Here is a 15,129-nt window from a genome sequence, read left to right as displayed (position 1 = left end):
ATGTTGTGTGAGGCTGTGTTCCTTTTTGTAAAAAAGTTGTGGTTTACTGAAATCTAACCTGTGGAATATCTTTTTGTCTTTTCAGATGGTTTCACTTTCTTTTTGCAACAAAATGGAGTACGGCTCAAAGAAATGCTGATTATATGTTCTGTGGAAAAACCTTTTAACATCTTCTCGCTGCGCTGCAGGTATCAGACCCAAAGTAAAAAACATTGTTACCTGGGGCAACAGGAACATTAAAACCTGCTAATACATTCAGGTTGTGGTCTGCGGTGGAGGAGACAGCAGCCGGCAGTTTCCCGCCATGTAACGGGACCTAGAGTCGTCCGTCTCACCGAACAGAGATGGAATCGGTTCTTTCACCTTTCACCGATCCGCCGCACCTCAGCACCAACGGCTACGCCGGCTACGGCAACCGCAGCCGGAGCGGCCTCCCCGACGCAGAGGCGCCCGGGGGCAACCAGACCGCCGCCTTCAACAGCCACCTCCACAGCGCCCTGCTGGGAGTGTGCCTGGGGCTGCTGTCGCTCCTCACCGTCACCATGAACATGCTGGTGCTGTACGCCGTCAAGCGGGAGAAGAGCCTGCACACCGTGGGGAACCTGTACATCGTCAGCCTCTCGGTGGCCGACCTGATCGTCGGCGCCACCGTCATGCCTTTGAACTTGGTGTACTTGCTGGAGGATGAGTGGAGACTGGGACGGGCGGTCTGTCAGTTCTGGCTGATTATGGACTACGTGGCGAGCACAGCTTCAATTTTCAGCCTGTTCATCCTCTGCTTGGATCGGTACCGCTCTGTCAGGCAGCCACTTAAATATCTGAAATATCGAACGCGTGGAAAAGCCAGCCTGATGATTTCCGGGGCCTGGCTGCTGTCGATGATGTGGATTATTCCCATTTTAGGATGGAGGTCTTTCACCCACGTAGACCTGAAACCCGAAGCGGAGAATAAATGTGACACAGACTTTCGTTTTGTCACGTGGTTTAAAGTGATCACAGCGGTATTTAACTTCTACATACCCTCTGTTCTGATGTTGTGGTTTTACACACATATCTACTTAGCAGTGAGGCAACATCTCAGGGACAGAGAGAGGATTATTCATCCGTCTGATTCCTTTGGGGACAATGAGAACGGCCGGAACGATCCAACTCCAAAGGAAACTGACTGCAAGTCGGCCAAGGACAAAACTGAGGTTTCCGACAAATTATCAAAGAAGGAACGACTGCTGGACCAGAACACCTTGGATCAAGTGTATTCCGACAATGAAAGTGACAAATTAAAGTCTGGCCCGTGGAGAACTCACAGAAAAATCGGCGTGAAGTGCGGCCAGACGTCACTGCTCGCCATGACAGCACAGAGACTCAGAAAGCCACAAAAGGCTAAAAGGTGCTCCACGTCTCCTGAAGAGAGGCGGCCTGCCGCTGAGTCTCCCCCGAGCCAACCGGTGACCACGCAGGAGGCCATTTGCTCGGCGGGGGGGAATAATGACAGCAAGCTCCAAGCTTCGCTGAATGAATGTCACGTCACGGTGCCAAACTCGGTGAGCGGCGTCTGCGATATCAGCCAAGTGAGGGACGTGCAGAGATACGCCTCTGCGCCCTTCAACAACTACGACCCCGGCCGGGCTCTGCCCTGGCCCGAAGACGAGGTCGAAGACGTCCAGCTGGATCCAGACAACGCGGCCACTCTGAAGCAGGCCTGGCAGAAGTTCCTGGACCAGTCATGTCAGCGCATTCAGAGTCTGAGGATCCACAAAGAGCACAAAGCCGCCAAGCAATTGGGCTTCATAATCGCTGCTTTCTTATTGTGCTGGATCCCGTACTTTATAGCGTTCATGGTCATGGCGTTCTGCAGAGAGTGCGTGCATCATGACCTTCACATGTTTACCATATGGCTGGGTTACATCAACTCCACTCTGAACCCCTTCATATACCCACTGTGCAATGGGACCTTTAAACGGGTGTTCAGAAATTTCCTCAACATGTGACAGAGCACAGAAAAAGTACAAAATGACGCTTTCTGAATGGTACCAAACAGTGGCAATGTAAAAAAAAAAAAAAAAAAGTGATATTTACCTTGTATCTGCCTGGTTTTGTTTTTTTGTGACCTGCAGCACTTTCATCAGACAACTTGAAAAACATGTCATAATTTATTGTTATTTATTTTCTTTCCTCTGTGTTATTGACTCTTAGCTAAAGTGTGTGTATCACCAAATGCATCCAAGCTCAGAAAAATTTCCCCTCCCATCTCTGGAAGCAGAAGGAATCAGTGATTTTTCTGCCCTGCTGTTGCCCTCACTGTGAAAGACAAGAAATATGCTGTTAAAGATCTGTTTTTGCTATTAATGTAAGCAAGCAAGACACAAATCTTAAAGAATTTACAGTTGTCACATTCTGTTCTTTGTCATGTTTTCTCACTACAAAAACAATAAACTGGTTCTGCCTTTACACACTTTAAAATACCAATTAAAGACCAAAAACACATAGAACCGATTGAATGGTTTGAAAAAAATTGGCAGAACAAACTTTTTCCTGTGTACACCTGGAACACTACTTTATCTAGAAATAGCTATATCGATCCCCCACCGCTGAAGAAAAGACCTACATGGTCCAGAAAATCTTTATATGACTATATATGAAGAATCACAATAAGTTCTCTTTACAGCAAATATGAGACGACAGATTTGTTTTTCTGCTCGTTGGGAATTGACTGCAGAGCTGTTTACACTCATCTCTTTTCTTCAGATGTGATGTCGCACCTTTGTTAAAGTCAAATGATATTCCTCAGACTTGTGAGAAAGCAATCATAAATCCTCAGCTGAGTTTAAGCACTGGCATTGATTAAATATTTCACACATCCACAAGTTCCTGCATGAAGCTACAGAGAAAAAAAAACATCAATTTCAACAAATTGGTAATAAGATTTAGGACTTTAAAGTTCAAGCTGAAGATGCGCGATACAACAGATTTACATTTTGATCTGACACATGATTAAAACCCTTAGATTTAAGCTTTGACTTCGACCAGGAGGGATTCACCTGAGGATGGGGAAGTTTTAACAGTCGACTATTATGGAAGTCATTGTCATGTCATTATTAATGGCTTTACTTTAAATAACTGTTACTGTCAGTTGCTTTGATCCTTTCCCTTGTAATTTTAAATTGTCCCATTTTGAAGTCAGAAAAATGCAAAGAGGAGAAACTTCAGATATTTTTTTGTCATAGCGTTTCAGAATCAGAGTAGTTTTGGTCATTTTCCCTTTATCTTTGTCCTTCGGTCACGCTTCCGCCAGAAAAATGACTGTCTTATCGCTTAAAAGGTCATAATTACCGAATGATGTGAATTAATTGCGCTGTCCTTTCCCATTAAAAGGTCTGTCGTTTTGAATTCGCAGAGCACGAAGGACCAGATCATGGGAGCACAACTGATCACAGTTCAGTTTCACATGTTGATGCTGCAGTAACTAAACATGACATTTGTGATATATGCTTCAGCCACTCCATGCACAAAATTAATTTACATACCACACCTCTGAAGTCATGCTACTAAAATTCCGTCTGATTCCAAATGTTTCATATTTCCTGAGCAGAATCAACAAATTGTGAGTCACTGCAGGTAATCAAACAAATCGAAGGGGGAGAGGAGAGTCACAGCAAAATGCATGAGCGTGATTGCAGAAGGTGCACCTCTCATCACTGAGGGGAAGGAAATTGCAGTGTGTCATATATCTTTAATGTTTATTTATTTTTCATTGAAAAAAACTTCTGAAGGAGGGAAACAAAAGGTTTCACGTTATATTTTGTGCCAAAAATGTTTTAGTGTCAGCGTGTTAATTTTAAATCATGATTAACTGAATATATTTCTCAGTAAAGAATAAGTTCTTACTAACACACTATTGTTCAAACAAACAGCAGAAAGCAAAACTCTACAGGGCATCAAGCCGATTGTGATTTACGGCCACAAACCACCGAATTTCCTCTCCAGTGGGCTGAACCTGTACTATCGTTCCAAAAATAACAGTAATATCGGAAAAGTTTTTCTTGGTTGTGGCATAGAGTAGACGTGATGAAAATGTCTATATCGTCACAAAAAACAAACAATTACTGCTAAATTAACATAAAGCCAATTTTAATAATATCTTCAGTTGCAAAATACAGTGACATGTTGACCTTTAATCACTGTGAAAAGAGATTTTATCCTCCTCTCTGGTCAAAATAACCGAGCAAAAGATGAGATCTGTCAATCCTGACACATCAAGGTGGTGTAGTGGTTCGCTCACAAGAACATCAAAGGTTTGAGTATAGACTAATGGCTGCACCCTTCCTTCGCCTGTGCTGAGTCGGGACCAGCCCCTGCTGAGGTGGATGAAGCAATAAAGATGATCAACAGGGAAACAGAACCTTTGACAGTTGTTGAATTACATCCCATGATGCTGCTCAGCAAAGTAACCAGTTTAATATGTGGCCTGCACGATGATACTTCAGCATTTTCTTTGTTAGTGAGATCATGACATCCATCCAAAGAACAAAAGCACACAAATGAGTTTGACTCAAATTTTTGAGTTTTTCCTGTGATCATTTTATTAATTTTTCTCCTGGCTCATTCATGTTGGTATTATCCTGTTTCCTGATGTCCGTCCTTGTATTTCACACCTGTTCTGTGTCCATTTGCTCTACCTGTGTCCTCCTCTGTGCTTCCTCTACTCCCTTGATGGTTTGTTGTGTCTTGTGTCTTGTTACGTGTCGTTTTTGTGTTTTTGGTTGAGAAAAGTTTACCGGTAGCACACCAGCATTTTAAAAACCATGTCAGATGCCAGAAAGAAAATTAAAAAGAAAACATTGTCAGTTTACATGGAGACGGCAGAAATGCTGAAAACGGTGTAGCTCTCATGCCGGGTCACGAACTGGCACTGCTGCTTGTTTGTGCAATGAAACACGACCTGCATAAGGTACAGACACAATGGGACAAGGACATTCGTATGGACAGTGGACAAAGGTGAGTTATTTCTTTTTTTTTCATTTCATTTCGGGCCTGCACGTTAAATCAATAATGCACTTTCATTAGAAAACAAGAAAACATGCCAGTCCAATGTTCAATTCTTTTCATTCCACTCGAAAAAGAGTGGGAAGAAGAAAACTAGCTTAATCCCACCCCACAGTCCTCATCAGTCACTTGACAGTGAATATTCAGTAAAAGTCTGGATTCTAGGGATTTTTTTGTTTTTGTTGAAATAATTCAAAATAAATAAAACTAGTTGTTGATGGCTGTGATCCATCCATCCATCCATCCATCCTCGTCTAATCTTCTATCTTCTAATCTAATCTTCGATCTTCTAATCTGGCTAATGAGGCTACACACTGGACAGAGCTCAGGTCCATCATTCTACAGAGAAAGAGACTCACTAACATCTCAAACAATTTTAGGATCATCCTTCCCTCTTGAATGAACTTTGTACTAAATGAAAAAAAAAACACAAACAAAAAAAATCAATAAATTTGGATTGGCTATAAAAAACAAAATGAAGGCGTCAACATAGATGCAGTAGAAACACATTCACGAGAGCAGTTTTTCATCCAAAATCAAGATGTAGAAGCGGGTTTGAACAGCGGCTCAGACGATTCGCCCACATGAACTCCTGTTCTCAAAATGTCATTGAGCTGACCTGTGGAAACTGATTTCATTAAGTTCCCTGTGTAGATACACGTGCTTCAAGCGAACGAATCAACTTTAAAGCAAGACTGTCCTTCAAATGTAAAAACCCATTACCGCTATTCCTATTTGAAAGCATTCTCTGAGCCTTCATTATGAGATACAGAATGGGGAAGTTTGAGTGCTTGTGCCACTCTTATCATAAGAATGCTGTTGTTGGGGAAAATGGGTAGAATAGTTTGAACTAGCGATAAGAGCACATTCACGTCATGCATGGTCAAACATTCAGTATGGCTTAAGCAAAACCATGCTACAAAAAGGCTTTCAATATTTCTAATAATGTGTACTTGAGATCTTTTAATCAAAATAAGGAAATATGCATTTAGATTAATTTCCGTGGAAACAGAACAGCTTGTTGACACGAGGCTGACCATTCTGCGCAGGGCTGTCTGCATGCTTGTATTTGTGCACAGTGTATGCCTCCAAGTGACAACCTCTGTCGTCTTTATAATGTTCTTGAGGACGGGAAAACAATTTCACTTGCACCAAATTTAGAAATTTAGACCCAAAGACGTATTGTCTTCTGTTACAGCCAGCATAGGGAAAGGGGAAGGCAACAAGATAACAGTGAGGTGTGCTGTATGGAGACAGTGGTTCCCAGCCGTTTTCTTGAGGGACTCAATATTTTGTAAACGTAGGTGGCTCTATTGTAAACGTAGGTGGCTCATTCATCATCACACCCTGTATTATTCTAAAATAAGTAGAAATAAGCTGATAGCATACTACGTAAATGTGAAACACAGTTCCTTTAGTTATGGTGAGTTCCTTTCTCTGTGGATAAACTCTTCAGGTTTACACACCAAAGCGTGTTTGTTAACATTAAAAAAAACTTCAGCTTGCAGTGTCAAACATTCACCAGTTTTTCACTCTAATTCAGCTCTTTTTCTTTTTCAGCTCTACTTTATTGATTTGTTTTCAGTGATGCCATATTCAAAGTCCACTCGCCATGTTCTTTCAACACTTTTTTCTTATTGGGGGCTTCACTCTTCATTACAGTCTCACACTTCACAACACTTCACAATCTGGTCCCGGGTAAGCGGTAGAAAATGGATGGATGGATGGATGGATGGATGGATGGATGGATGGACTTCACAATTTTCCCCCTGTATACTGTAAGCCGCTTATTCAGTTTAAAAAACTTTTTAATTGTATTTTTTTTCTTTTTACTAATCTATTTTAAAAACAAAATATATATTATACAGCTTATAATCACAATGGCTTTGTGACCCCTGTTAATCTTTGGCTGGTTCTGCAGGTTTCTTCTTGTCGAAAGTGAGTTTTTCCTCCCACTGTCTCCCCTGCTTCCTCTTGAGGATTACTTGTTTTTTTCTTGGTAAAAGCGCCTTGGAATTGCAGTGTTGTATTTCGGGTTATACAAATAAAAATGAATTGAATTGCTTACTTTAAGTTACACTGGGCTTATCTCTAAACATGCAGGACACTGGCCCATCGGGACCATGCTTGAGAGCTATGTAACTTCAGCATTTCTGTCATTATTCTGTCTTAAATCCAGCAACTACACCGGTACTCTTCTGGGTTTAAGTTTGTTTCCAATTTGTATCAAAAGAGCACTTGAACGTTTTGCATTTGGACATCTGCATTCTGCGTTTTTCTCTAGGGATGTTACTTGGCGACGGTCCCTAAATCATTGAAGCATGGTCCGGTTTCCTAATGCTAATTTCTTACTTCCTGGTGACCATCCTTCTGAAAATAAGCTTGTAGATCACTCCTTTCAATCCCAAAGTAGTGGAGCTCAACCTGTCTCGAATCCCACCATGTTCCATTTGTTGCTTTATTCCATTAAACCGGCGATTAGGAAATAAACTGGAACATTTCAGCTGCACCCTGGTACACCGGCTGTTATCTGCGTGTCCGACATGAAAAGAAACGGCACCTACAGGTTTCTATCAGTGTTCTCTTGCTTCGTCGTTTGCGTATTTTTGATGCTGTTTTGGTTTTTCGTGTTTTATTCGATGATGCTTGCGCCGTGAAACTGCTTAGCCGCTAAGCTAAGACGGAGGGACATTTTACCCACACTGCACCGCTTTGTTGACAAATCCAGCGATCACGTGATTACGTCACCAGGAAGCCAGGAAGTGAGATTCTGGTAAGTCCACAAGCCTCCCATACTTTGACAGGTAAACCCTTTCTGTGGTCTGTAAGGGTTATCGTTTCTATTTATTATGTTGTACAGCTGTGTCTCATCTTGTGTTTCATCATCGGAACCTTTTTTTTTTTTTTTTTTTTTTTAGTGTTTGATAGCGTTTCGCTCGTCAAAGCTACTGCCTTCACTCATTGTTGGTCTATGTTCCTCTAACTTCACTACACGGCAAATACAAGTAAACAAACTCCCCAATGCAATTGATACAAAACATTGCAAATAGTTTTCAGGAGTTATTGGTGTTTTTGTGCCTCAATCTAGTCTTACTTTTCATTTAGACAAGAAATACAGCAAATCTACTTTGAATGAATGTGAGCTTCCTCTGCTCACTGATGGTAAGAATGAATTACAGAGGCATTTTAAAGTATTTTAAAATGCTCATTGTGAAATGATCCTAAAAATAATAAAATCTGTGAAATAATAAATTGTCCAAATCATCTCTCTTTTAAAAACATTTGCTTTCTGTGTAGCCCCAGCGATACATTAAAATAAGATCAAATGACAGTTTAAAAACACAACCTCGTAAACTATAAATAAAGGACACTAACAATATTAACAAAACAAATGTAGAAATGATGAAATGCAATGTTTGTTACTCTCAAACTTTGATTTTTTTTATTTTTTGTAATGTGGAGTGGTAATGACTCTCTGGCTGAATGGTGGAGCAGTGGTTCATGCTCTCACATCACCGCGATAAGGTTCAAATACTAGCCCTTTTTTGTGTGGAGTTTGCATGTCCTCTTTGTTTGTGCATTTGTTCTGGGCACTCTGGGTTTCCTCCCACGGTCCAAAAACATGCATGTGAGCTTAACTGGGGATCCTAAATTCCCCCTAGGTGTGACTGTGAATGTGTATGGTTGTCTGTCTTTCTGTGTTGCGATGTGATGGACTGTGATGGCCGCAGGATAAACAGGTACAGAAGATGGAGATGAAGCAACGGTTCTCGAGGTAAAGCTATTGCAGCAGAAGTCTGATCTTCCTGTGTGTGTTGACACACACAGAGGACTGAGTGGTCTGCTGTAAGCATGCATGCTGTCTGTGAGGCAAATGAGTTCTTAAGCTTTTAAGGCAAACAGTATCATTTTGAAATTAATTAAAAAATTTGCAGGAAGCAAGTGGAGCGAGTCAAGGACAGACACTGTAGACGAGAAACTGAAGCATGCTCAAGACCAACAAAGTGCTTTGCACTTGTGCGTAGAAAGGGGTTTGAGTAGGTGAGTCAGTGTGGCTGCTTTTGGAGTAAAAGCTAGTTTTAATCCAAGTTAGTCCAACTAATTCTACAGATTCTGGAAAGGAAGGATGGGTTGATGCTTGAGGTGTATGTCAGAGCATGTAGTGTTGGATGTTAAGCATATATATATATATATATATATATATATATATATATATATTTTCCTGCTGTGCTCATTGAATGATTTGAAAAACTAAGCTTATATGAAGTGAATTTCTCTTTTTCACACAACAGGGCTGATTGTGGCTCTCAGCTGTAACATCACGTTTGATTCTTGATTCATGTGTGCATATTGTCATTTGTATGTTATCAGTGAGCCAGTTATGGGATTTCTTTGTGTGCACATACAGATATTGTATGTGTGTATCAGAATTTGTGCATATATAATGCAACATCTTTGCGTGGTGTGTTTGTGTGTACTAGCTGTCCTGACTTTTCACATCTGAAAGGAGTCACAGTGCTGACCTCAAAAGACACAGCCTGACAAGAATCAGCAATAAAACCCAAGTTATAGACGATCTCTGTTCCACTGGGAAAGTGGCAAAAATCCATTTGTGTGAGGAGGATTTACTGAGAGGCCGAGCAGAGGTTGAGGTGAGGATGACGTGTGCAGATCCTTGGAGACGCACATACACACACACCTGACTATGGACACATACTACAGAATTACAAATCTAAAATTGAGACACATGAAAGCACAAAACATTCTGTCACTGTAAAAGCCAGAAAATGCCGCCTCCTCAGCCACCAGAAGCTTGGCGTTCTTCAGCAAGTGTATTTATCATGTGATTTGAGAACAACCAACAATTTTTGAGTTCCTGCTTGCATGTGGAAGTGTCCTTGGGAGAGAAAATGAAGTAGGTTCTGATAAGCAGGCGGGCCACAGCTGATTGTCTGTGACTCAGTGAGGGTGATGTGAAGTGGTCACCAGCTTCTCCCAACAAGGTCACAGCCGCATTTTTCAGCATCATTTCACAGCGGCCTCCTCACCAGTTTCTGCAATTATTTCAGCTTTTCCTGGTCCTGTAACTTGCATATATGTTTTTACAGCCTTCATTTCTCGAGGCGGAGATGGCGTCCGACTCCGGTGAAGCAGCTTCGTCCAGCGCAGAGCTCAAGCTGCAGTTCGCTCCTTTCAGCAGCGCTCTGGAGGCCGGCTTCTGGCACCAGCTCACTCAGAAGAAGCTCAACGACTACAGACTGGACGAGAGTCCAAAATGTATCAAAGGATACTACTACAACGGTGAGACGGGACGGTGCCAGCTTAAAGCCACTGTCACAAAAATACATGCGCTTTATTCATATTGTCATGTATGTTTGTTAGGTGATCCTGTTGGCTTGCCCACCCGCTTAACTCTGGAGTTCAGTGCGTTTGATATGTAAGTACAAGCTGCTTTTTTTTTCACACAAACTGATCTTTTTTGATGTCAAGTCTTTAATACAGAAACATAATCAGAACCGCTGGCATTTCTCTAACAATGAAAGCCCAGTTTCAGTGATCTCAAGTCCAGGATGCTACTATAGTGAGATGTAGTTAAGCTCTTCGTAGGTGTTTTTTTTTTGACACAACATTGTATAAATCAGCCTGAGTTCCTTCTCCCATCCTTTTTGAACAAGGCAGGTATTTTCATGAAATGGAGCGCTCTCATAACCAGCTTTAAAGAGAACAGAGCAGTTTTAGTATAGTAGCAGGTTTGGGGCTATCACTGTGACTTGCTTTTCCAACATATGTATTTGTGCATGTGCATCCTCACATGTAATCAAAAAAGAAAAAGAAATAGGACTCTATTATTCAACTGAATAAAACAGATGTACACAGGTCTTAAAAGCACATGAAATAAATTCATGTTGTGGAAGTCGTCAGGGAGGAGACAGACCAGTGTTTCGGGTCGACTGTCTTTATTTTTCACTCAGCAACTGACAGCTGTCATGCAGACATCCCAACGCACTTGCTCACACTTCCTTCCTTATGACCCCCCTCGTCAGTGCACCACACCCCTGCTCCATCACCAAAACCCGCCCCGCCCCTTCTGATGTGAGCTCTGTCCCACAGCGGGGGATTGGACAGCAACCCCCTTCACCACCTGAGCTGCAGACGCCTCTGTGTAGAACTATCAGAACAACTTTATTTAAACACTTTATCAAAAATTTATGTGATTCTTTTAAACTTTATTTGATCTTTTTAATGTTTAATTAGCAGTTTATATCAAACACTTGAAAAAAAGTGCTGGAAATGTTAGCATTTCTAGAACAGAGATCTGGTAAATGAAGTTGAAATCACGACTTTGGAGGAAGGAAAGCCGCGTTGAAACTTTGAGACTGAATGAACTTAAATAAACTTGGCAAAAAGTTGCTGCAGTATGTACTGAAGAGGTTGTTTGAGTCTGTTAGTATTTCTAAATGATAATTATATTCAAGTTACACATTTTTATGGTCCTTTGGAACAGTGTGTATCTTTATAATGTAATATTGCATTTAAATGTTTACATGTGCTGGGATAAAGTTTCTTTTGTTTCCCTCTCAGTGACGGTCCGACTCCGGCTCGCTGCTGTCCGGCTGTGGGAACGCTGTACAACACCAACACTCTCGACGCCTTCAAGACCACCGATAAGAAGGCATTTGCTGGAGAAAGAAGCCAGAGAGGTAAAATCACCACGAAACGTTCAGGTAGACTGAAACTACATTTAGATGACGGCATTGGATCTTTTCCCGTGTAGATCTGGGATGCGATCCAGTCCGGTGCAGCATTAAAGGACCCGTCTATCCTCTGCAGATTCATCCTTCTGACCTTTGCAGTACGTAAATGCATCATCTAAAAGTTTTATTTCTACAGTCGTAATGATTTCTTTGGCCTCTTTTTGAACACCTTTTTTTTTTCTGATTTTATTTTGCAGGATTTGAAGAAGTATCACTTCTACTACTGGTTCTGTTTCCCAGCACTTTGTTTCCCGGAGGGGATAAAGATCGTCCAGCGGCCCGCCGTTTTAGAACAAGTGTTTTCAGCAAAGCAGGTTAGTTTTATCAGTCAAAGGTTTGTCAAGAAAAGTCATGTAGCAAACAAGTGTATTGGATGCTTCTTACATTCTTCCTTCCTTTCAACTTTTACGTTTGCTGTTTTATCTTTGCTTCACACATTGTAATACCTGGGAATGGAAACCTGAGATTTCTTTAACTGAAAATTATCTTTTTAAACAATTTATATATCTTATAGATTCTGTTCAAGAGTGTGAAATTGATCGTAATCATACATATTATTTCATATACTGTTGGATCCTGCAATATGTATGTCTGATTTAAAGAAAACAAATCTCACTGGGAGAGAAAAAAAATCTCTGCAAAACACAACAGAACTAATATGGCAGCTGCAAATGTTTTAATTCATACAAATCAAAGTCCTGTTTTGCCTGTTTTAATGTCTAAAAAGTTTAAATTAGGATTCTGTAAGTGGTGTGCAGCAACCAGTAATGTCATAATTTGGGCCATTCTGAATGTAACAAAGCCAATAACTTGAAAACTTTCCAATAAAGTGGTAAAGTAGTCACAGATTTTATAGCCGAACTGCAGAAAACCAGCAACCCTCCCATGTATTGTGTTGAAGACTGAAGCAAGCTTTAAAACAGAAATGGTCTTCAGCTTTGGGTCATGACTGGAAGAGACAGATGTCAGATACAGGCGGTCGGAGTGAGTTTTCTCTGCAGGCTGGATTGTCTCACTCTGTGATGGAGTGAAGAGACTCGGAGTCCAGCCGCTCCTCCTCTGTGTCCAGAGGAGCCAGTTGAGGTGGTTCATCTGATTAGGTTCCCCCCCCGCTCGCCTTTCATGAGAGGTTTACCAGACTGGGAGGAGGCCTGAGGTCGGTCCAGGACTCGCTGTGGAGATTAGAGCTCCGGTTTGATCTGGGAACAGCTTGAGGTCTCCCCAGAAGAGATGGAGGAAGCTGTGGCAGAGTGAGATGTCTGGGCGTCTTTACTCTCTGTTCTGCCACTGCAGCCTCATACCGACTCAGAGGAAAGGAGATGGAGGGATTAAATCATTATCATTGGCTGCAGCTCTACAGTTTTGTAATGCTACGAATCCAACCTTGTCTAATGTGTGATAAAATGCATGTTACACGCTTTGTCAGGTTTTGCTGTTAATTACCTGTGGATTGTGACGTTTTTATGGAAGATATGTCTGCTGTTACTGCAGATTCAGGTCCAGTTAGGCGTGTTATACAGCAACAAGATTTTAGTGCAGAAAAATATCCAATCATTTCATTTTCATCCATTTTTTTGCTCTCATGTGGCCCCAATAACTGTTTGAGACCGATCAGAGATAAGAAAATCAGAGGTAACCTATTTTTACTGAACACAGTTAAAAGTAGATTTGATCACTATGAATGGACAAAACATGGAAAGGAGAACAAAATTTAACTGATGCAGCGTCTAACCAATCATTTGTGCTCCAGATCGCGGCCCTGCAGGAAGCCTATGATGGGCTGTGTGTCCAGAAAGGCATCACCGCGGTTCCTTACTTCTTAATGAAGTACTCGGCCGACGCTGTTCAGCTGGCTCCGCTCGGCGACTGGGAGACTTTTTACACGGACATGAAGAAGGTACACAGGATTATTTTTTATGCACATCACAACCTGACATGCAGTATTTGAGCAACATATTAATCCAGCGACAATACAGTGGTAAACATATGCATATATATGTTAAAAATGTCTTTTCTTTAAACTTTTCACTGGTTTCGTGCAGTTTTTGTGGATTCTTCCATGTATTCCATGCACACTCACACACTTCAGTCATGTAAACACAACTTGTTTGGTGTTTTCAGGTCACTGTGGGCGTTTACGATCCGTGCACTCTGTCGCAACATCCCGGCTGGCCTCTGAGGAATCTGCTGGTCCTCCTAGCTAACCAATGGTAAGCTACACTTCTGTGTGTGTTTCTGTGCGTCACGGTTGGCGGGATGAAGACGTCTTTATGATGAAAGTCTGCAATTTTCCTGACACAAGTGCTGTGAGGAAGCTAATCAGAAGTTGATCCAGGAGCAAAGTTGAAGACAGAATATTTCTGCATGAATAACTGAATGAAGCGAGCGCAAAAAGCTGTGGTATTATTCATCATTTCAGTTCATTACATAGTGAGGTTGACACTTTAATAGTCCCCACATGAGCACCGCTGACAGAAAGAAGCTGCCTCTTCCATGAAAGAAACAGCAGATCGGAGCAGAGTGGGAGATGTGGTTCTGTGCCTCGACAGCCAGAGAGCAGCAGCTTTTTGGGTTCAGGTTTTCACAGCGGCGCAGATGAGAAAAACCTGATGCACCCTGCTTGTTTCCAGATGTCTTGCTTACAGAAACACGACTGTTTTTGTTAAAAACTGTACATTTTCCCCATAAACAAGTTGGAAGATGGGTACTGATGTATATATGACGAATCCTCCTTTAAAGGGAGTGTGTTTCCACACCTCATCAGATCACTGCATTCCTGTGAATTGGTTTCATCCCTGCTCCAGATGGCCTCAGTGTATATATAATGGCTGGGTGCGTTAAAACTCCTGAAGCAGGTAAATAAAGTCTTAAATCAGCACCTCTTTTTATTTACCAGACCTTTCAGCAGCCTTTGGTGCGAAAAAATGTTTCTCTCTTCTTCTTAACCACCGTTTAGATTTCAAAGAACAGAAACAGGCTCTGTTGTCGATTCGTAGGTCACAGAGGAGCTTGGATTCCTCAGCGATTTATGATACTTTTTACATTTAGTGGCTTCAGTGTCTACACATAAAAATGTCACCTATAAATAAAGTGACTGTTTGAGAATCTTGCCTTTTAAAAAGGAATAAAACTGAATGGAAACGCAGTGTGTCCCAAACGAAGGTGGGACTTTTTTCTTCTTGTTTGTAGGTAATTATATTTTATGTAAATATTTACAGAGGAGATGCTTCAGCACATCCGAGGGGAGCGTAAATGTTTAATACAGGAATCCATGTTTGAGTATGTTTAAATATTTACACAAAGACGAAAAGCACATTGAAGATACTCCTCT

At 41.5% G+C, this 15,129-nt stretch overlaps 2 protein-coding genes across 2 annotated transcripts in view; both read left to right on the top strand.

Annotated features, from left to right (window-relative positions):
* The first annotated feature begins 344 nt into the window (after nucleotides 1–344).
* On the top strand, nucleotides 345–1,988 carry hrh1 (histamine receptor H1). The gene has a single exon (XM_030091136.1). It carries the CDS (start codon nucleotides 345–347, stop codon nucleotides 1,986–1,988), a length of 1,644 nt encoding a protein of 547 aa, XP_029946996.1.
* A 7,562-nt stretch (nucleotides 1,989–9,550) lies between these two features.
* The window catches only part of atg7 (ATG7 autophagy related 7 homolog (S. cerevisiae)), a 73,353-nt gene continuing 67,774 nt past the window's right edge, over nucleotides 9,551–15,129 (top strand). The window contains 9 exon segments of the mRNA XM_030092318.1: nucleotides 9,551–9,695; nucleotides 10,152–10,344; nucleotides 10,426–10,480; nucleotides 11,626–11,719; nucleotides 11,721–11,744; nucleotides 11,819–11,896; nucleotides 11,996–12,112; nucleotides 13,549–13,695; nucleotides 13,920–14,008. Coding sequence (XP_029948178.1) covers nucleotides 10,173–10,344; nucleotides 10,426–10,480; nucleotides 11,626–11,719; nucleotides 11,721–11,744; nucleotides 11,819–11,896; nucleotides 11,996–12,112; nucleotides 13,549–13,695; nucleotides 13,920–14,008 — 776 coding nt within the window. The 5' untranslated portion in view covers nucleotides 9,551–9,695; nucleotides 10,152–10,172.

Source organism: Salarias fasciatus, chromosome 5, assembly GCF_902148845.1.
Source record: "Salarias fasciatus chromosome 5, fSalaFa1.1, whole genome shotgun sequence".
NCBI classification, from domain to species: domain Eukaryota; kingdom Metazoa; phylum Chordata; class Actinopteri; order Blenniiformes; family Blenniidae; genus Salarias; species Salarias fasciatus.
The sequence above is the reverse complement of the archived record's forward strand: the minus strand, read 5'-3'. Positions and strand labels throughout refer to the sequence as shown.